We start from the raw sequence: 23,326 nt of genomic DNA, 5'->3' as shown, positions 1-23,326 counted from the left end.
AGATCAAGCAATATGCAAGAAAGCCCTCTGTTCTCTCATTGCCCTCATCATAACAAAAAGCAAACAACAACAATAACAACAACCAAAAAAAAAAAACACACCACCACCACCAAGAACAAAACCCACACTTAAAAATAAATATAAAGCAAGTAATAAAATGTCTTTTGTAAGAGGTGCTATATTTTCTGGAGTTAGCTAGAAATAACAGAATTTCACAGTCTTTGCAATTTGCAGCACTGTATATATATGGGAACTGTTTCATTTTTCAGCTTGCTGTTGATGTACATATGCTTTCAGCTTTAAAATACCCTGTATGTGCTGAAAATCTTAGTGGATGATCAAAGTTATGAGTGGGAGGCCTGCATGAAGTGTGAAAGTAACATTTACATGCTCGATGTTCCTTGATTGATAAAAATCTATGAACACTGTGTTAGCTTTTAAATAAAAAAAAAAAGAGAGAGAGAGAGAGAAAAGACTGCTGTGCAGTTCATCCAGCAGATGTCTTCAATGTCTGAAAGATATATCAGAGCCAATTATCAAATGTTTTTTGTATGAATTCCTATGAACCTGAAAAACAAAAAGTGTGTAGGTTGTAGTTATTATATACATGAATAAATCATCTTTTGCTAGAAGAAAATAGTCCTAAAGATATGTTTAAGCAAGCTAAAAGAATAAGTTTTTGCCTTCTAGGCAAACATTAATATACTGTAAATCCCTTTGAAACTAAACAAAATGAAGACATGGAATTTTAAGTTAAAATTATGCAATGGAACCACTGTAGAGTGAAACCCTCCCTTTTATGTCGGAAGTGTTTTCATGTTTTGTGGTAGAGGAAAGCATAGTGTTGTAGAAGGAAGTCTAATCTGTCTGATTGCTTGTATGGGTTGATTTTGGAAGAGGATTTTATTTTCTATGAGGTGACTAATTTGGATAAAGTGGTATAGTGGTCTATGGCCAGGTGTACCTGCTCTGTATCTGGTTTTGTATTAACACTAATTGGAAAGGAAGATAGTTCAGGAAGTTAATAGTTTCTCCCTTGGAAATACATCAAGGGAGAGATACGACTATAAATACAATTCCCCTGACATATGTTTTCTTTCACTATATTTACAGTAGAGCTGACCGATTGGACTGCTTTTTCCTTCCTCTGGTTTTGGCAAGAATTAGGAGAAATCTAGGTTGCTCTGGCTGAAAGACAGTTTGCACCTATGAAAATCAGGACAAGTAATTATTTGACTAAATTTTAAGTTACAAATAGTGCAGTTTTATTTTTTAGATCTTCTGTTCTGGTTTCTACAGTTACAGTCTTCAGATAACATTTAAATATATGTAAATATTTCAAGTATAAGTGATTGCTAAAAGACACTCTGATTTACAGAAAATAATCAGTATTAACAGACCTACGGCTTCTACGTTGTCATGTTTTTGTAGCTTTCGCTTCCACCCTCCAAAGTTAGTATAAAATAGCTGCATACTGCAGCTGTGACCTACTGGCAATAACCAAATAACAGCAGCCATTTATTAGTTGGAACAAGACATTTCAGTTCACAGTGTTTCAAAATGTCATCAACTAAACTTTCTTCAGATTTGATGATGTTTAGCAAAACATTCCTTCAGCCACCAAGTCTAATAAATCTGCTCCTAAACTACTGTTTAGATTGTGTTCTTATCACTTCTGAAAATTTTGTTTGTTTATTTCTTTTCAGCTTCATAAATAATGGTTTTGGGGAAAGGGAATAGAGAAAACTGTTGAAGAGGGAATCTAAATCTTTGGTACCCTGATTTTGGAGCAGGCAGACCATCTGTGGAGGTGACAGGTGACAGAGGGCTTCCTAGTAGGGAAAGATCCCAGAAAGGATTTTTTGAATCTCATCATCAAGTCAAAATTCAGAACCTCGACCTTGGGGGGATGGGAGGAGGGGGACCATTGGAACGGGGGAACACAGTCAACAGAGAAGAATTTATGTCACTTGAGTTTTACTGTATTAAAGAAATTTTAATATTCTAATTTGTATCCTAATTCAACTTTTTTTTTTTTTTAAGTCTTGTATTGATTTGTTTATTTATATCCTTTATGTTTGTCTTGGAGTTCACAGTAGGAGAAAGTTTGGCAGCTTTCTGCAACTCTGGCTAACTTAAGATGCTGTAACATCTCTTTCAGAGAAAAAGAGAAATATATTTTTAACTCCAATAGATGTTCGGGAAAAATACTATATATTTGAAAGAACAGATGGTTGTTCTGAAAACAAGAATTTATTTTATTATGGATACTTTTAGTCTTGTTTTGTTTTATAAAACTATCACAAAAATGTGTAACATTTAAGAAAAATAAATAAATAAAAACCCAAACATTTTTTAAAAATATGCACTCAACTTTAAAATCTGGGCTCAACCAGACTTACTCTTAAAGAATAAGAACACAACTGTTAAAGATTGTTTATCATATTGCTACTATAAAGAATACCTGTTTCAGATTTTGCTTAAATCTTGGCAATAGTGTCATTGTACAGCAGTTACAAATCTGTGGTCTACATTTCCCAATTCCAGCACCTCCTGTTGGAGCTCAACCACAAAGAAATTTCTCTAATTTCTAAACATTATTAAGTGTTAGGAATTTAAGCATTTAATACAACAGTTATAAATCCAGATTTTTGTTGCATTTCTGTTAGAGGAAGTAGCTTTAATTAAGAACAGACCATTAAAATGGATCAGTGCCATGCACTGGTATGGGGTAAAGACCGTGTATTAAGTTTGTTTAAGCTGAGTTAGTTTTTGATGATTTGTAAGGCAAGTTCCTTTCCTTTAGACTCCTTCATTAACTACTAAAGTTTTTGTCAACAGTGATTAGTGGGTAAAATGAATAGACATTACAGCAGAAGGTGAACAGGCTGTAAGAAATAGCACACTGAAAGGGAAGAAGATGGTCCATGAGATAATAAAATTATCTTTGGTAATGGAGAGTCAGAGACAAACTTTCTTAATGAGCTTGTTACTGGAAATAGTAACAAGTAACAGTAACAGTGGGGGTAGGGAGCCGGGAGAACAGGGACAAGATATTTTTAGAAAAATGTTTGTGAGGAAAATTTAGGGTATATATAATTTACAAGTCCTAGCTGTAAAGAGAGCATGTGACTATGACTGAACAAAATACAAAAAAAAAAAAAGTAGGAAAAGCTGATAGTGAGTGATGCTCAAAAGTAAAGAGAGCGCAGCTGGAATGTATGATATGTCTTCTTTATTTTCTGTTTGTAATAGTATTGGCATCAACAAGCATGTTATATTACCCTACCATTCTTATTATACGTGAAAGTCTGGGAAGATAGAATGATAATTGAGCTTTAAATATATGGTAATATGTTCCAATTTAGGAGGTTGGGTTGATTTTTTTTGTTGTTAGGTTTTTTTTGGTTGGTTGGTTTGATTTGTGATTTTTTTTCCCCAATTTGTTGGTGGCAGGGCACAAGTGTCCAATACCTTTTGTATTTCAAATGAAATAATAAGTTTCAGTCAACCATGCAGGCGTTTTGAAACATTGTAATTATTTTTTCCTATACATATTTATGTGTTTACATGAAAAGGCAGGTAATTAGTGCCATTTTTTGACAGATATTTTGCACTATTTAAAGAATGTGAAACTTTACAGCCATGTTTGGGAGACTGCAATGACATACAATACACAAAACTTTGTTCTCAACACATCACAGGTCTATTGAGCCTCTCTGAACAGACACATAGTCCATTAATTTATCTGTTCCTTCTTTCCTTTTCCTTCACCTTCAGTTTTGTCCTACTGTTTCCTTTGCAGAGGGTATTACATAGTTATTGTGCCTTTGAAGAGGTCTCGTGGAAAATTCATCAAGCCATGGGAAAGTCCAGATGAAATGGAACTAGATGAGGTACTATATGTTTTCATTGTCTTTCTCTCCTTTACTAAGGAAACAGTCTTATTAGTAATGTGTGTTTAACTCACCAGCTAAAGTAGTTTTGGTTGTCAGGATATTTTTATATTTATATTTGAATTAGCCTATGGGGACTGAAACAAAGTTCAAATTACTTAAATTAGAGGACATTACAGACATAAAGTTGCAATAAAGCACACAGTGTCTGATCTTTGTTAGCATTAATATTTTATTCTTTTTTTCTATTGTAAAGCGTAATGCAAAAGTGCAGGGGGTGAAATGACTTGTCAGTAAACGCTTAATCACCAGTTATGTGAACTCTAATAAAGGTCTGGTTCATTAGTGGGCTGTTTGCTAAATCTGTAGAAAATTTCAAATTGCAATCTGCAGTGCAATTTAACATTTGAACTTCTTGTGGTGTCTTTACCTGGTTCTCACATACAGTAATGCTGATGATGATAACTTTTACACTATTCTCCTTTCTACTGAGAGTGTGTGTTCAGAAATAAATTAACGAAGTAGGAAAGTACAATAGTGTGTCATTATTTGACACTATAAATTACATTTCTTTACAGAGTGGAAGTATTTTTATCTCAGTGGCAATAATACTAGTAATGAGTTTACCGTTACTGATACTATCCAATCCAGGAAGTTTAGAGTCAGGATGCAGTCCAGTCTTCTATTTTACTGAATGACAATGTGTCTTACTCTAACTTCCCTCAATCTATAAATTTGGAATAATATTAGTATTTATCATTGTAAAGTTCTTTTCAGAGTCCCATATTAAAGCCTGTCACAAAAGATGTAGTGTTGCTGCATCTGGCTGGGATTTTCAATCCCATTTGGATACCATGGTAATTTGTACATACAGTATTTCTGCACTTCAAACAGACGACATGGAAGTCAGGGTTTTTTTTGTTTGTTTGTTTTTTACTCCTAGATAAATGATATTTTGACTGGATTCTATTTGTTCGTCCTTCTTTTGGTGGATTCAGGACATTTATGTTACAGAGATGCTTCACCAAGTACATAGTCAGGAATTCAGGAAGAAAAAGATAGATTATGAGCTCTGGAAGAAGGGGCAGGAAACTCAGAAGGACTGTAGAGTTGTTGTCAAATTGTGCAGGGAGAAGATTAGAGGAGCCAAAGCCCAATTGGAAATCAGTTTGGCTAGTGTAGCAAATGACCATAAAAATGCTTTTATAAATACATCAACAGCAAAAGGATGCTGAAGGAGAATCTCCATCCTTTATTGGATGTGAGGGATAAGGTAGTGATGAAAGACGAGGATAAGGCAATGCCACTTAATATCTTTCTTGCCTCAGTCATAATTAGCAAGGCCAATCCAATGTCACATGACATTCAACAAGGCTCCTCATTGCTCTCTACAACCATCTCAATGGAGGTACCAGTTAGTAGGGTGGCAATCTCTTTCTCAGGTGACAAGTGATTAGATGTGAGGAAATGATTCTCACATTTCAACAGTGGAGGTTTAGATTGGACATTAGGAAGAATTTCTTCACAGAGGGGATGATTAAGCATTGGAATGAGTTGCCAAGGGAAGTGGTAGAGTACCAGTCCCTGGAGGTATCTAAGAGATGTGTCGATGTGGCATTAAGGGATGTCGTTTAGTGATGGGACTTGGTAGCTCAGCTTGATGGTTGGACTTGATGATCTTGAAAGTCATTTTCAACCTATCATTCTGTGATAGATAGATAGTCCTCAATATGCTTCCCAAGATAAAATCACTGCAAAGTGATGATTATCTGCAAGCAATGACACAGCTCTTTTTCCCTCTTCCCATTGACCAATTGGATATTAGTTTCAATATTTGCACCAAAATGTAAGGCAAATAAATATATATTCACCAAACCAACACTGTTGTAGAAAGCTTTTGAAATACAAACAGATTTGTTTCAGTAACCATGAAAAATGTGTGTCAGTCTGTAGTCTTTTTCCTGATTAGAAAAGTCAAAGAAGAAAATATATAGCAATAAGAGAATTCTCAATCAGAAGACATAAAAAGAATTGCTTGAAGGACTACATGGTTCTTATCACCATTGGCTGTTTCATTGGATCCTGTGTTACCTCTTGACCAATTTCATCTACGTTGTCATCCAATTTGATTCAAATGCAGTGTTGATCTATTAACATCTTCCTTTTAAAACAGTTGGATTGTGAATGCCATCAGCTTATAACTGTAGTCCTGAATGACATATAATACAGTTAAACAGTAAACTCAGCTGTCAACATGCATACAGTAATGGAAAACTGATTTAATATACCACCCACTTCTGAAATTCAAAGACTAGTCACATTCAGCAGCATTAACAGATTAATTATGGGTGCCAGATGACACTGAACTTGTTGTCAATTAAATTATATGGGTCTGTGTTTCTGATTCCTATAGCAAAGGGTCATTTTAATCATCCTGCAAGTTGTGGTGCATTAATCTGTAAGATATTTTGATAAAGAGCATTTATTATTTCAGAAATATTTGGGTCAGGATGGGTTGTTTCCCACTCTAACTGATATAATTGAGACCACATTGTAGAATTAATGGTGGAAGAAATAAGATACGCATTGACTGGAAAATGAAAATTATTTCTGATAAAGAAAAAAAGCCCTTGATATATCTTTCGCAATTGCCCCAATACAACTATTTAGTAGGGAAAAAAATCAAAAGCACTCAGTGGCTGTATTTCATGCTCACTCACTCAGTTTCTGTTGCTTAAAAGACTGTTCTTCTTCCTGTTTTAGAAAATCATAGAATCATAGAATGGTTTAAGTTGGAAGGGACCTTAAAGATAATCTGGTTTCAACCCCTCTGCCATGGGACTGGACACGTCCCACTAGATCAGGTTTCTCAAAGTCCCATCCAACCTGGCCTTAAACACTTCCAGGGATGGGGCATCCAAAGCTTCTCTGGGCAAATGGTTCCCGTGCTTCACCAGCCTCTGAGTAAAGAATTTCTTCTGAGTACCTGGTCTAATCAGATTAGATCTGATTAATATCTAAAGTGATCTCTTTTACTTTAAAACCATTACACCTTGTCCTATCACTACGCTCCCTAAAGCGTGGTCATAGAGTCCCTCTCCAGCTTTCCTGTAGGCTGTCTTTAAGTATTGTAAGGCTGCAATGAGGTCTCCCTGGAGCCTTCTCTTCTTCTTCTTCTCTTCTCTTCTCTGTTCTGTTCAGGCAGAACAACCCCAACTCTCTCAGCCTATCTTCATAGGAGAGGTGTTCCAGCCCTCTGATCATCCTTGTGGCCCTGGACCCACTCTAATAGGTCTAAGTTTCTTTTACGCTTTGGACCTCAGAGCTGAACACAGTACACCTGGGGGCATCTCACAAGACCTCACCTTAGTGACTTTACCAGTTGGAACACTAATGTATCGAACTTCAAGTCAAATGGACTATAGCAGAAGCAAGTCCGTTGATTTCTGGTTATTCCTCCCTGCTTGATAGAAGACATATAGAAATATAGAATCATAGAACAGCCCAAGTTGGAAGGGACCCACAAGGATCATCAAGTCCAACTCTTGGCACCACACAGGTCTACCCAAAGTTTAGACCATGTGACTAAGAGCACAGTCCAAATGCTTCTTAAACTCCAATAGGCTTGGTGTCATGACTATATCCCTGGGGAGCCTATTGCAGTGCATGACAACATATTCTGATATTAAAAACAAGATAAAAGCTCAGCAGATTTCTTCCACTTCTTCTTTCTTGGAGTAATAGTTATTACTCCAAACATTCTCCTCCAAAGCAGTTGTTACAGGAGTTTTTTATACCTACCTTATTCTAGTGACACATTTTAATCAGAGACAACAAACACGTGAAAGTATTGGCCCAATAAATAAATTCAGAAGGCAAAGAAAGTAAATAAACAAAACCACACATACACACACAAAAAAACCAACCACACAACTGTCTGAGCAAACTAGTTCCCAAGGATCAACTGAAGATCCTTGTGCGTGGTGGTTTTAGTACAATCTCAGATATCTGGCTAGTGTCAGAAAGGGTTAGGCAGCAGATTTTTCCAAAGTATATTTCAAATGCTTTGGTTAGATCACCTGAAGAAAAATCTTAGCTGAAAACACAATTCTGGAGTGTTAGCTCCAGTGCATAACTGACTAGTCAAAAAGTCCACCCTTACTGCACATACTTAATCTTCCTGGTTTCCTTGAATCTTGATTCTTGAAAGAAACTAAGAGAAATGCAGAATCTTAAAAGAGGAGAAAATGTATTAGGTATTGTGCATCTGAAAATAACTACTTGAGATACAATCCTTTTTTAGTAACTCAAAATTTCACTTCATGTCTTTGAATAGGTGTCATGCGAATGAATGAAATATAAACAAAATATTATGAACTGCAGACAGATTACCAAGTAGGATTACTTTAGATTTATAAGCAATAAAAACTGAATATAAGCTTGCATGTTAAGTCCTAAAATGATTTAATAATTTCAATGAAGTTCTGATATAAAGTACCACAGGGGATATATGTGCAAGTAATGATATTTGGCAACAACCTCATCTATATATGAAATATGAATGAGGTCACAGGTTCACTTGAGGTCTATTCAGTCATGTGTAATCAATGTCATAGATGAATTTTTTTATCTCCACACAAACACACCTAAGTTTATCTGGCCTGAGGTGATGGATAACCACCTTTGAAAAATTTGCCAGTTACACGCATTTTGTTTGACACAAGCTACTTAGCTTTTAGCATTCATAGCCAAAATTCACTTTCTGATCATTTTGCCCACAGTAACAGTGTACTTAAGCATTGCCTATCTGTTAAATATATGTACTTTTTATTACTAATAAAAAGGCAAGAAATAAATGTTTTTCTTCTCCTTTCCATCTCAATCTAATTTTGGTTGAAGTATTCTCATAGTATTCTGATATTTTACAATGAGTTATTTAAAACCTAAGCTGTAAATATGGTGTGACCTGGAAATACGAGATAAAGAATTTTTCTGAGGTAGCCATACAAATGACTTTAAATTCCAGGGGACAGCATACCCATAAATTGAAATAACACTTTTTATCTTCAGGGATGACTCAAGCAATGTACATCCCTTCCTACAACAGTCCTTACAGCTACTGACTTCCTGTTAGTATTAATAACACATCATTATTTTCTGAACATATACCCTTGTGTTTCAGCAGACTTCAGGGTAGTTTGTGCTCTTCCTTCTTTCTAAAAGATTCTTCATACAAGTATACTTTTAAAGGCTGTGGCAACCTGGAAGAATCTTCATTGGTATCTGTCTCACATTCTGCCATTGGTAACTTTACCCATGATGTAGGAAGCTACCTACAGATAGAGAGAGACACCTTCAATAAAACAACTAAATGAAAATCTTCTTAATATTACAGTTTTCTTCAGCCATTGCTTTTTTACCATTCATTTACTGTAGCTGCTAATGAAACTGTTTGAGTGAAGGAGAAGTACGGACCGCTGATTGTAATAGAGTCCTTCAGTGATGAATAATGATTTCTAACCTCAAATTTTGGCAAGTTCTTTTTTTTTGCTCAGGGGATCCATTTCAGTGTACAAGTTTTTGTGTTGGAGCAAGGGATTTGACAAAGTTAAATGGGTGGAAAATCTCTGCGACAGAGAACAGACACAGCATTAGAGCTGGAATGTAGCTGACTGCATAGAGTCATCTAAATGCCCTCAGTTGAGGAAGGCTGAATTCAAGTACAGATTACTTCCATGTCTGTCTATAGCCCATGTTTGAAACAATGAGAAGGAATGATAAAGAAATCAGCATTAAAAGCTTCTATTTTAATAGCAAAGTGTATAGTAGATTGTTTTATCTACATCAGAATTATTAATTGGGTAATTGAAAAACACAAGATCCCATGTGGGGAAGGGAAGAAGCTAGCTAAGCTAGGCCCTAAGACTGAAAAGAGGCAAGAGAGAGCTTCCCTGACTAAGCATATTCCTCAAAATGAAAATATACAGTGGAAATTACATTTTAATCTCATTTTTATTGACCTCTGAATTAATGATGGAGATTTGTCTCCTCCTCCTAACAAAGAAATGAGTATTATTATTTCATTATGACTGTTTGTGTGCTGAAAAAAACTAAAAAAACTATGACCTTGGAAAATTGTATGGTTACAGCCTGAGTCTGCAGGACACTGCATAAGTTTCATAAGTGAAAAGCAGTGGAGCAGCCTTAGAAGTCATCACTAATCACCCAGGAAAATTTCAGGCACATTGTAAAATCAGATTGATATTTGTTGTATGCCAGTATATCTTAAGTGATAAAGGGTATTGAATAAGCATTTGTCTGATTTAATAAGCAGTTCATCAATGAATTATACCTGCAGTTCATCAATGAATTATAGCTGCAGTTCTTTCATTAATTAATATATGCTTTGCAAGTTTGAGCCTAGCATTTAATCTCATTGTAAGTATGCTAATGTACATTTTAGCTTTGTTAATCAGAAGAAATGTTTACCAATACAAAGAAAAAATACACTTTGAAAGTCGGAATAAAAGTGTAAAATTTGAAGTATAACTGTGTATGGTAAGGTGGTAGATAAAATTTCCTAGTCTAGCAGTAGAAAAGAGGTCTTAGGGTTCATGGATCCTTTTATTTATTTATTGACAAATGAAATGGCAGTCATTTTCAGATTTGGAATAGAGGATATGTTTACCTATCATCCCCCCAAACTGCAATTCACTTACTATTTGTGAAGTAAATTGGAAAGCAATCTTTTACTGAGATTTTTAGAAATTTACTATTTCCAAAGTGCTTGATGATCTTCATGACAACTGTTAGAGAGAGATTTCTGCATATTATTATTAAATAAAAGGTATCAGCATATGTTTATTTATGATTTACTTCTTCAAGTACTTCAACTGCTAGTTGACACTTATTAGTCTGCATTTCAGAATTAACAGAAAAAGATAAAAATAGGTATTATACATTATTTTTCAATAATTGGGATATTTTTCAACTTTGTGTTTTTTATTTGAGGTTTTTAAATAATGACAGCATATGACTTAATAAGTTTCATTGTATTGAACTGGGAAATAAGAAAGTACCTTTCATATTCATATGGAGGGAGAAAATATTATTGATTGACTTCATATGCATATATATATATGTACACATATATATATAAAGAGAAAATATACATATAACTCTCTTCAGAGAAAATATATTACTTTATTATATTTTATTTATTTACTTATTCATTTAGTTACCCCCAAAACAATATCAGACACTGAAAATTAATTTAGTTGTCCTGTGCTTATAGTATGGGCAGTACAATTACTACATTGTATCTTAACAAGGATGGCAAGAAAGATTTTGCAAGAACTGATTTAGTGATATATCTATCGCGTTACATTTTCTCCTTGTATTGTCAATAAGTTACCTTAAAACTGTTTACTGTTCTTGCTTTCTCTCTCTTTTTTACCTTCTCTTGCTTGTAAAGCTGCTTAAGGAGATAGCTAGGAAACGCAGAAGCATTCGTTTTGGGAGGGAAGTTGAACTAAAGCCATATATTGCAGCTCACTTTCAAGTTCTTCCCACGGAATTCACATTGGGGGATAAGAAGCATTACGGTGGCTTTGAGAATAAGCAACTGCAAAGTGGTCAAGAATATGTCTTCTTTGTCTTGGCTGTAATGGAGCACTCAGAATCTGTAAGTTAATAACTATTTTTTAGACCCCAAATTACCTTCTCACAATCATCAAAACATTTCTTCAGTTTTTAGTCCACTTTCCAAACACAAGTTTTTTTTAAACATCTCTAAAGTGTTTCTTGGCTGATTTCCAGCTAAGTCCTTGAACTCACCTATGCTGTATGCACCTTGATGTGTTAGTTCTGTGTGTAACTGAAAGCTAAGAATCACCTTTTATTAGCTGTGCTGTGATCCTTTGCAAATTACATTCTCTGCTGTTTGAGATCATTGGCACAGGTTCTGAGGCATGAACTCCACAGCAGCATCTTTCTCAATGTCTTTGAAAAAGAGTTCCTTTGTTGCCTTAAGACTGCCATTGAAAAGTGGTGTTGGATATGCAGGATTCTTGGAAAGATTAGTTGAATTGGAGACATACACAGTAACTCTCTTTAGGTACAGTAATTCCCTAACAACTTCATCAGTGAATTGTTAGAAAGTAAGAAAATTCCTGAGGTGAGCAAAATAATGAGTTGTCATCTCTCTTCATGTAATTCATCTTGTTCTGATGTCCCTTTATGCTCGAGTTGATCTAACTGCATGTAATCTAGTAAGAGAGAGAGAGAGACAGAGAGAACTGTTGCAATACACATTTATATTTGAACATGCAGTTTGGTGTAACATGGTATCTTTCTAATTGGTTCCTAAACCTGACAGGTACATTTGCTTGCTCATCCACTTGAAACTATTGCACCAATAATTTGAATTCTAGTCAAATGCTTCCAATATGCAATCCTACAATTGCTTTCTGATGTCAACAGAGTTTACTTAATTATACACCATGAGGAAGTAGCTTCAAATTGTATACTTTTGGATACATAATTTTATTTGTAAAGAAAATAAGTGCTTCCTGGAATCTCTAATATAAATCATAAGTTCTTCACTTGCTTTTAGACAGTGGCTGTGAGACGGAGAATTCTGAATGTGCTGCATCAGAAAGGTTCAAAACAGAGATACTAGTCACTTTTGGGCTGTGAATGTAAACGGAAATTAAAAGCAAAATCCAGTTTATTGGAGAACAGGTAGTAAGTGCTCAAACTGGTATCCCTCTGTAGCATTTTTTTCTGGTTGCTCCAAAGGCAGAGGCTATATACAAAGTGTTTTTTATTGTAGCAGTTTTTTCCTATCTTTCACCATTCAATTTGCAAGTTTATGAACCACCTAGCTTGAAGAAAAATAGCAGTTTTTTGTTGCTTTGTTCATTGCATCGTTACTTTGTATAATTAATTTGTATTTTAGATCTGGAATACCTATTATTTTAAATGCATCTCATTTGTTGTTAAGCAAGATTTATTTTATTTGTATAGACCATGTATGCAACCAGCCCATATTCCGATCCTGTTGTGTCAATGGATCTTGATCCTCAACCAATTACAGATGAGGAAGAAGGCTTGATCTGGGTTGTAGGACCAGTTCTTGCAGTGGTGTTTATCATCTGTATTGTTATAGCTATACTTCTTTATAAAAGGTAAGTTTACCTTTTAGTGTTCTTACCATATGTATAGCCTTCTGATATGTTGACCATTTTATAGGGCTGTTCCACGCTACATTATTTGTACTACAATTGTAACTGTGATTGTGTCAGGGTATTGTTGTATTTATTAATGGTTCCCAGACCACTGCAGATATTTTAGTAGATTTCTGACTGAAAGCTTCCAATAATTACAGCTATGTGAGTATATTTTTCTCCTGAAGTCACTCTACTACCATTTCTGCATTTAAATGTTTTTTTTTTTTTTCTTTTCCATTTTGCATATGTTTGTGGAGAAAATGTTCTTGGATATAAATATGTACAGATTCACATATTTGACTTTTTAGAACTTATTTTTAGAAGTGTAATAGTAATACATTAGGGATTACATTCAGCCTGATGTTAAACATGATTTTCATCTCCACTCAAGTAATCTGAATTTTCATTTTTGACAGTTGGCCTTAATTTTTCAGTATATCTTTTTGAATTTGAAGCTGTGGACTGAGAGATTAAAGAAATATCAGTGGCTGTTTTCTACTAATCTTGCAATCTGATCAAAATTCACTTACACTTCTTTCACTGTGCATGACACAGATGTAGTTTTGATATTACTCAAAGAACTTTCCTTAGCCTTGCAATGTACGAAATGAAAACTGTATGATACGTTAATTTGTACATAGCAGCCTTTTACAGTGTAAATGAGTTCAAAGGGGTCAATACTGAATAAAAACCACAAAGTTGATTTAATATTTAGAGTTTGTGCCTTGTACATTTTTGAAGCATATTGATAAAGAGTAATTTGGAAATAGTATAAAGATCCTGTGACCCTGTCTTTGGTAGGTGGAAGGGTGCATTATGGGTAATTTCCATAAATGGAGTATGTATTCTAAAACTAATGGCTATGATGCTATCAGCTGCTTATAAATATTTAAATTCTGCTGCCCTGTACACTTTTTCTGCCCTAAGTGTATGGAGTCGAATGCCTCTGAAATTGTGTATAAAGAGTTGTCTTCAGGTTTTGGAAAGTGAAACTCTGTATTCAACAGTGGGAGGAAAAAAAAAAAAAAAAAAAAAAAAAAAAAACCTAGTCCAGAGGCAACCTTAGCTTTGGATTCCAAACAGATATATATTTATAAGAATGTTTTTTAGGGTTGCAATCAGGCAGAAGCACAGGAGACATTTTGCTGTTTGCAGATATTACATTGTCCTGAAGGTTTCTATTAATGCCTACTCTCCCAGCCAATCTAATTAATTAAACAGCAGTGAACCTTCTATTTGTGCCAGTCTGTCACTTCAAAAATTGGTCATTTGAGACATACTAAAAGTGAAATACTACTTACTTCTGATTATTTTGTAGTATTAAAAGTAAAACTTCTACTTCCTGCAAAACAATGGCATATAAAGCGGATGTGTAAATGTTTCTGGAAATATTGATTGCATTTATAGAACTATAATAAAAAACTTCAATTCTTCTGCTGAAAAATTATAAGCATATTGCACAAATGAGCAGGTAGAATTCATTCATAGGTAGTGTGAAGAGAATGTCATGAATAGAAAATAGGGGACATTTTCCAACTGTTATTTACTACTTGTACTAGAACTGTTCAGTCAAATTTCCATATGTATTTATTTATTTTTCTGTTTTCAGCTCTAAGCTGAAAATTGATGAACTGCACCATTCTAGGAAATTAATTCTGAGAAATTATGATTGTAGTTTTACCAGTCAATGGTCAACTCTGCTAAAATAACTTGACTCTGTAATTACAAGGGAACAATCTAAACTGTTATCAGTCAAGGTAATAGCATTATGTTCTAACATTCACAATAGTACACTACCCATTCGTGGTTAAATAATCCTGCCTTTTATAACATTACTTTGAATTTGTAGTGATTAAACCTTGCAGGGACACAAGACAGGTAAAAAAGTGGTGGGAAAGGTTATCAAGGTACCTTTCACTTCTGGACTTAGGCTTGAAGAAGACAGTTTTTCATATGTTGTTGTGATGAGTAATTTAGACACATTTAAGCAAATTCATACAAAAATCCCTATTAAGAGATTACAACGAAAAAAAATGAATTAGGATTCAAACATTCCTTTTTTATTAGTGGGTCCCAGTCCCTTAACTATTTTCTACTAGTTAAGACAGGCTGACCATGAGACATGATATTCTGAAGCGAGCATAAAGTGACACGTTAACAAATCTGAATTGCTTCACTAAACTGAATGAAGGGATAAAGTAAATAAGAATATAAGATTTTGTAAGTATATCTGTACAATTTGTTTCAGAGTTTAGCAGGGAGACAGGAAGAGTGATACGCAACAATGGGTCAGTGCAGGAATAACACTATATATAATGGAGATGCTGTATTTGATCTAGAGAAGACATTCCCATGGAGATAATTTCAGAATTTTTATGTTGAAGAAATGACAAAATAGTCATAATATTACCATTTTAATTAGATTAAACAAGTTTTTGTTTGTTTGTTTCTTTTGTTTTGTGTGTGTGTGGCTTTTTTTCCTTTTTTTTTTTTAATTATAGCTAGGTCTTTCAAATATGTCAGTGTCATAAGGCATCTAAATCATAAAGGAAAGCAACACTAAAGAAACTGGTGGAATTTTTTAAAGTCAAATCAGCTTCTTCTAATGATAAACTGCTTAGCAAGTTCATTCTCAATAGGTTTTGTAAAAATCAATGGAATTTAAAATTTTATAAAGAAATCAACTATGTAACTGGAGAATTACTAAAGTTCAATATAACCAATATTAGAAATCTGAATAAGAAGTATTTTTCCACCTCAATGAGAACACAAAGAGAACCATAGCTATCCTCCATTCTAAAATGAGACAGAAACAGAGCAAGCTTTTGTTTTTAAGGGCCTTACAGGAATCTTATATTTCTGAAAAAAAAGGAATATGTAATAGAATATTTTTTCATAGATCATGCAGTCTGGATGTAGACAACCAGAGCTTGATAACTTTATGTCTGTAGATCAGCAATAATTGGGCAAGATAGCAGGGATGTTTAACACTTTTGAGACAACAGCCAAAATTATTTTTTGTATGAACTATGTTGGAGGGAATTATTGTGTCTATAAAACTTGGACTGTTTTGAAAAAAAAGAAAAAAAAAAAAAGTTCCAGTAAGAAGCAAGAAAATGAGAAATTTCCATGTCTACAGGAATTTCTCAAAATACATTTCTGGAATGTATAGGGGCATAACTGCAACAGATATGATTGGTAGAGAGGAAAATAAAGGTCAAAGAACATCTGCCTAATCCATGACAGCATGTGTGAAAAATACTGAAATAGAGAAAATAAGGTCAAGGGATGTGGCAACGTGAAGAAGATGCCCGGGAAATGACCATATTTTTTGAAGTGCAAAGGGTAGTAACTGAAATAATGATGGACTGTGTTTAATTCCCTTTGTCAGTAGAAGCCTTTATGAAAAAAAAATAATGATTTTTTTATATCATGATTTACAATACTGATTTTACATTTTAGTTTCAGTCAGAGAGAAAAGATGACTGCAGTTTCTAAAGGAATCATTTTAAGGGGAGAAGTCTTGCCCTCATTTAAAGCTTATGTTATTGCAGAAAGCGTGGATAATTTGCCTGGGTTGGTGTGAAGCAAATTTAAGTTGCCCAAAGACTAGAAATGCCTGAGTGAACCCTTTATAATTTATTGGTCAGTTTATACAAAGGTTGTTGCCTCTACATTTACTCTTCTTCAAAGCTCAAAGCAAAGATGTGGCATAGAAAGATTTTTTGATTGTGTATCAGAATAAAGCCAAAAGTTCATTGCAGCTTAGTACTTTACAGTAATAGAGGGGGAAATTTCTTTTGTAAATAGGTATATAATTACTTTTTGTAAAAAGGTATTTCAAAAAATAGCTTTGGTTCTCATTGGATACAGATGCAATATAATATCCAGCATTACTGCAGGTGATTAATGTACTGTATGCAAAAATGCTCATAGACTCACAGAACCACAGAGATTGTCTGTTCTCACCCCTGCTCAGAACATGGTCAGCTACAGCAGGTTTCTTAGGGTTCAGGTGAGTTTCAGTATCTCTAAGGATGGAAACTCTTTGAACAGTCTGATCCATTGTTCAACTACCCTTTCACAGTTAAAAAAAAAAAAAAAAAAAAAAAAACACAACTTTTTCCTAAGTTGCGGTTTAATTTCCTGTCTTTCTGGAATTGATATCTTGGCAAAGTGAGCTAGATTGGCCAGTGACCAGTACAGTATTCTCTGACATTGAAACAATGATACCACCCTGAAGTCTTAGTGAAGGAAGAAAATAATTTTGGGCAGGTCTTTTACCAGTCAGATTTAAATCTAAACAATCAGATGTAGGGATCAGAGTAAATTAATTAAATGTCACTTCCCTTTTCATCACGTTACTGTGCTCAAGAAAATATATTTTTCACTGGTTCAAGTGTGGAGTAAAATATAAAATAGCAAGATTTATATGCAAAATCTCAAAGAAAGATGGACACTTAACCAGATGTAGAGATGGTGCAGAATTCTAGTCTCCTCTAGAGGTAATGCATGTTATGAGAATTGGTAATTTGAGTCACCATCTATTTCCCAAGATGGTTTTCATAAAGCACTGCCATGCTGCAATGCACAGCATATGCAAACACACAGTAAATCCTTTCAATTCACTTTTGAGTGTGTGACACATATTCAATTACAGGGGATTTAGATATTTAGAAACCCAGCTAAAGAACTCTAGAAATTTTGGGGGATATTTCAGGAACTGGCAAAAAAAAGAGAGTGTGTATGCCCCTAAAGTATCCTTTCATGCTTTTTTTTTTTTTCCCTGTAATATTTGAGTTTCTTTGGTTGTTCGTATTGTATTTAAGAAATCACAAGCTTTCTAATTTCAACCTTTCACTGATAAAGAGCAAAATGTTCCTCATTCTAGATGTTTCCTGGATCAGTGTTGTTTGTAGGGTGGTTTTTCATTTTTAGAGAAAAGAAATGAAAGCTCTTTTGACAGGTTTTGTGTTATTTGCTCTTATAAAGTGCAGCTTTTTTGATTTAGTTCAGAATGCAGGAGCCAAAGCTTGAACCTTTTGGACATAGTGAACTTGAGGACTCTGAGTCTTGAAATATAAGAAGAAAAATGCTTCTAAGGGGAAAAAAAAAAAAACAAAAGTTGAGCAAAGAAATGAGGATGGGAGAATCTTAAGTGATGGTCATAGAATCTTAGAATTATTTAGGTTGGAAAAGACCTTCAAGATCATCAAGTCCAACCATCAAGCTGAGCTACCAAGTCCCATCACTAAACCATGTCCCTTAGCACCACGTTGACACATCTCTTAAATACCTCCAGGGACAAGTACTCTAACACTTCACTTGGCAGCTCATTCCAATGCTTAATCACCCCCTCTGTGAAGAAACTTTTCCTAATGTCCAATATAAACCTCCACTGTTGAAATGTGAGAGCCATTTCTTCACATCCAATCACTTGCCACCTGAGAGAGGGGACCACCACCCTCCTCAATACTACCTGCATTCTAGTAGTTGTAGAGAGCAATGAGGTCTGCCCCCTCAGTCTCTTCTTCTCTGGGCTAAACAGCCCCAGTTCCTTCAACTGCTCCTCATAACACTTGTCACAGAATCTCAGAATCATTTAAGTTGGAAGAAACCTCCAAGATCACCTAGTCTAACCTCTGACCTAACACTAACAAGTCCTCCAGTAAACCATATCACTAAGCTCTACATCTAAATGTCTTTTAAATATCTCCAGGGATGGTGACTCAACCACTTCCCTGGGAAGCCCATTCCAATGCCTAACAACCCTTTCAGTAAAGAATTTTTTTTCCTAATATCCAACCTAAACCTCCCCTGGCGCAACTTTAGCCCATTCCCCCTCATCCTATCATAGAATCATAGAATATCCCGAGTTGGAAGGGACCCATAAGGATCATCGAGTCCAACTTCTGGCACCACACAGATCTGCCCAAAAGTTTAGACCATGTGACGAAGTGCACAGTCCGCTTCTTAAACTCCGACAGGCTTGGTGCAGTGACTACTTCACTGGGGAGCCTGTTCCAGTGTGCAACCACCCTCTCGGTGAAGAACCTCTTCCTGATGTCCAGCCTAAACCTCCCCTGCTCCAGCTTAACACCGTTCCCATGGGTCCTATCACTGGTGATTACGGAGAATAGGTCAGCGCCTGCCTCTCCACTCCCCCTCGCGAGGAAGTTGTAGACTGCAATGAGGTCTCCCCTCAGCCTCCTCTTCTCCAGGCTGAACAGGCCAAGTGATCTCAGCTGCTCCTCATACGTCTTCCCCTCTAGGCCCTTCACCATCTTCATTGCCCTCCTCTGGACACTCTCCAACAGTTTCACATCCTTTTTGTACTGTGGTGCCCAGAACTGCACACAGTACTCGAGGTGAGGCCGCACCAGCGCAGAGTAGAGCGGGACAATCACTTCCCTCGACCGACTAGCAATACCATGCTTAATGCATCCGAGGATACGGTTGGTCCTCCTGGCTGCCAGGGCACACTGCTGGCTCACATTCAACTTGCTGTCAACCACAACCCCCAGATCCCTCTCTGCGGGGCTGCTCTCCAGCGTCTTGTCGCCTAGTCTGTACGTATAGCCAGGGTTGCCCCATCCCAGGTGCAGGACCCGACACTTGCTTTTGTTAAACTTCGTGTGATTGGTGATTGCTCAGCTCACCAATCTGTCCAGATCTCTCTGCAGGGCCTTTCCACTGTCATCTGAGTCCACAACTCCTCCAAGTTTGGTGTTGTTGGCAAATTTTCTCAGAACACCTTCTAGTCCTACATCCAAATTGTTTATGAAAACATTGAAGAGGACTGGCCCTAAAATGGAGCCTTGAGGAACCCCACTAGTGACCATCCGCCATCCTGATGTGGCCCCATTTACCACAATCCTTTGAGCCCTGCCCATCAGCCAATTGCTCACCCATCGTATGATGGTTTTGTTTAGTTGTATGCTGGACATTTTGTCCAGTAGGATCCTATGGGAAACCGTGTCAAAAGCTTTACTGAAATCCAAAAAGATCACATCAGCTGGTTTCCCTTGATCAACTAGATGGGTGATCTTATCCTAAAAGGAAATCAGATTTGTTAAGCAAGACCTACCCCTCATGAACCCATGTTGGCTGGGACCAACGACTGCATTGTCCCCCAGGTGCGCTTCAATAACTTCAAGGATCATCTTCTCCATAATTTTACCAGGCTCTGATGTGAGACTGACAGGCCTGTAATTGCTAGGGACTTCTTTCTTACCCTTCTTGAAAATTGGCATAACGTTTGCCAGCTTCCAGTCTACTGGGACCTCTCTAGATTCCCAAGTTTGTTGAAAAACAATTGAGAGAGGTCCCGCGATGATGTCAGCCAGCTCTTTAAGCACCCTGGGATGAATCCCATCCAGACCCATGGACTTGTATGGGTCCAGGTGGAGCAAGAAATCCCGCACACATTCAGGGGACATGGCACCTGGGAGAACAGACCAATCCCCACCTTGCTACAGCCTCCTTTAAGGTACCTGTAGAGAGCAATAAGGTCGCCCCTGAGCCTCCTCTTCTCCAGGCTGAACAACCCCAGCTCCCTCAGCCACTCCTCATAAGGCTTGTTCTCCAGACCCCTCACCAGCTTCGTAGCCCTTCTCTGGACTTGCTCTAGCACCTCGATGTCCTTCTTGTAGTGAGGAGCCCAAACTGAACTGAAAAAAAAAAAAAAAAATGAACACAGTACTCAAGGTGCAACCTTACCAGAGCCGAGTACAGGGGGACTTGTCTTCCAGTCCCTTTGCCATTTTTGTTGCTCTTCTCTGCGTGCACAGACAGAAAAAACAGCTCAGTAGAACGTCTTGTGGTGAAGGGCCCAAAACTGAACACAGTACTTGAGGTGCAGTCTCACCCATGCAGCATACCCTTGTATGTAATCACCTTCCTAGTCCTGCTGGCTATGTTACTTCTGCTGTGGCCTTCTTGGCTACCTAGGCACTTTGCTGGCTCATGTTCAGCCCTCTATTGGCCAGTACCACCAGATTCTTTTCTACCAGGCAGCTTTCCAGCCACTCTTCCCCAAACCTATAATGCTGCATCAGGTTGTTGTGACCCAACCTCAGGACCTGGCATGGAGCCTTGTTCAATGTCATGTGACTGGACTCAGCCCATAGACTTATCCTATCCAGATCCCTCTGCAGAGTTTTCCCACCCTCAAGCAGACCAACAGTCCCGCCTAACAGTATCGTTTGCATGTTTACTGAGGGTGCACTCTATCCCCTCATCCAGATCACTGATCAAAATGTTAAACAAAACTGGCCCCAATACTGAGCCCTGGGGGATGCAACTGGTGATCATCTGCCAACTGAACAGTCTGTAAAGACTGTGAAAGTCTATAAAGACTTTTTTTTACGATGTGTGATTAATTTGGTCATTGCCGACTCCAGAATATAAAAAGTTTGCAGACCCACTGTTTTTAATAACAGTTAGAGAGACAAACACTATATTTACAGTGTATATGGTAGAACATGATGATGGAAGCTAATAATTTTCCCATGTTAAAATGATCTCTATAGATCATAGTTTACTACAGATCTATATGGATCACTCTAGTCCTCACATAAATGCTATTCCTTCAAGAGCTGTAAAGGTGTATAGTACTTCATTTGAGAAATATTTGTGACTACCTTGTTTTCCAAAGTATCATTAAATTATTTTCTTATTATTTTAGTACTTGGTTTTGTAAAACAATTTAGTAATAAAGGTTTTCTTATGTCTCTGTTTTTTAATTAAATTTAATTAAAACATGATCTTACATATTTAATCTTGTTCTTCACTTCCTTATTTCTCCTTCTTCTCCCTTTCACTCCTTCTCTTTCTTCATTTATGCCCAACTCTCCTCTTCCCTCTCTTCCCTCCTCTCATCTCTTTTCCCCGTAAGGATGAACCTCTTTATGTCTTAGATGCTATTTATCAATATAATGTTAACTTGTTATAAGTCTAATTAAAAGCTCATTCTCCAGTGTCTCTCTGGATAAAAGATGATGTGATATTACTTTGCAGACTGTTTCTAAAAGAGATGTTTTTTTCAGCACGAGAAAATACTCTTTTGTTTTAAACTGTGTACTCCACTTATGCCTTGATTCCTGAGCTGTCATCTCCTTTTGGGGAGGCTAGTTATATATACTTACTGTAAGTCAGCATTCCTTGTATTTGCTGTTGTCATGTTTAACTTGTTTGATGCTGATAAACTAACATTTAGCCTTTTCTCCCCTGTTTGCTGCATTACAATGGAGCAGTAAACCTGACAGGTGAGAAGTGAAGAGTAATCCCCTTTCATTTAATCCAGTGGGGATTGGAATCCAGATGGGGAAAATGGGGGCGGGGTGGGGGTGGGGGGGGGAAGAGAGAGAGAGACAAGTTATCGTAAGAATGATCTAAAGCAGAATAACAGAACATCTGTCAACCTAAGTGAATATAACAACCTAAGTGAATATAATATAGACAGTAAGGTATCAAACTGAAGGCAGCTGCAAGATATTTTGTTTTTTTACAACGTTTAAAATACACGTAGCATATACTGCCAAGTTTCACCATTACTTTTTGTGTCTCCACGAGGTACATTTTCAAGAAACAACATGGTTATACGATGTTCATATGTTTTTATTTGTGTTTTCATGAAGTTAAAAGTATTCTTTGCTATAACAATAACTGCTAAAGGAATGTGGTTTTGTGCTTAAAGTGTGAATTGTTCTAAAGAGTTCCGTAGTACTCCTTACACATAAAATCAGTGCTGACATATTTCTGTAAGTGAAAATGATCATAGAATCATACAATGGTTTGGGTTGGATGGGACCTTAAGGATCACCTAACTCCAACACCCCTGCCATAGACAGGGATGCCACTCACTAGATCAGGTTGCTCAGGGCCTCATCTAACCTGCTCTTGAACACCTCCAGGAATAGGGCATCCACAACCTCTCTGGGAAAACCGTTCCAGTGCCTCACCACCCTCTGAGTGAAAAATTTCCTCCCAACCTCTTATCTATATCTCCTCTCCTTTAGTTTAAAACCATACCCCATCATCTTGCCAATATCTGACTGAGCAAAGAGTTGCTCTCCATCTTTTTCAAAGTCCTCTTCAAGTACTGAAAGGTTGCAATGAGGTCACCCTGCAGCCTTCTCTTCTTTAGGCTGAACAGCCCCAGCTCTCTCAGTCTGTCTTCGTATGAGAGGTGCTCCTGCC

General features: G+C 36.6%; 1 protein-coding gene across 1 annotated transcript in view; it reads left to right on the top strand.

Moving 5' to 3' along the window:
* PTPRD (protein tyrosine phosphatase receptor type D) overlaps window positions 1–23,326 on the top strand; it is a 420,315-nt gene that overhangs the window by 301,214 nt on the left and 95,775 nt on the right. Inside the window, 3 exon segments of the mRNA XM_035569749.2 lie at window positions 3,806–3,896; window positions 11,371–11,580; window positions 12,924–13,084. Coding sequence (XP_035425642.1) covers window positions 3,806–3,896; window positions 11,371–11,580; window positions 12,924–13,084 — 462 coding nt within the window.

This window comes from Cygnus atratus, chromosome Z, assembly GCF_013377495.2.
Source record: "Cygnus atratus isolate AKBS03 ecotype Queensland, Australia chromosome Z, CAtr_DNAZoo_HiC_assembly, whole genome shotgun sequence".
NCBI lineage: Eukaryota > Metazoa > Chordata > Aves > Anseriformes > Anatidae > Cygnus > Cygnus atratus.
The sequence above is the reverse complement of the archived record's forward strand: the minus strand, read 5'-3'. Positions and strand labels throughout refer to the sequence as shown.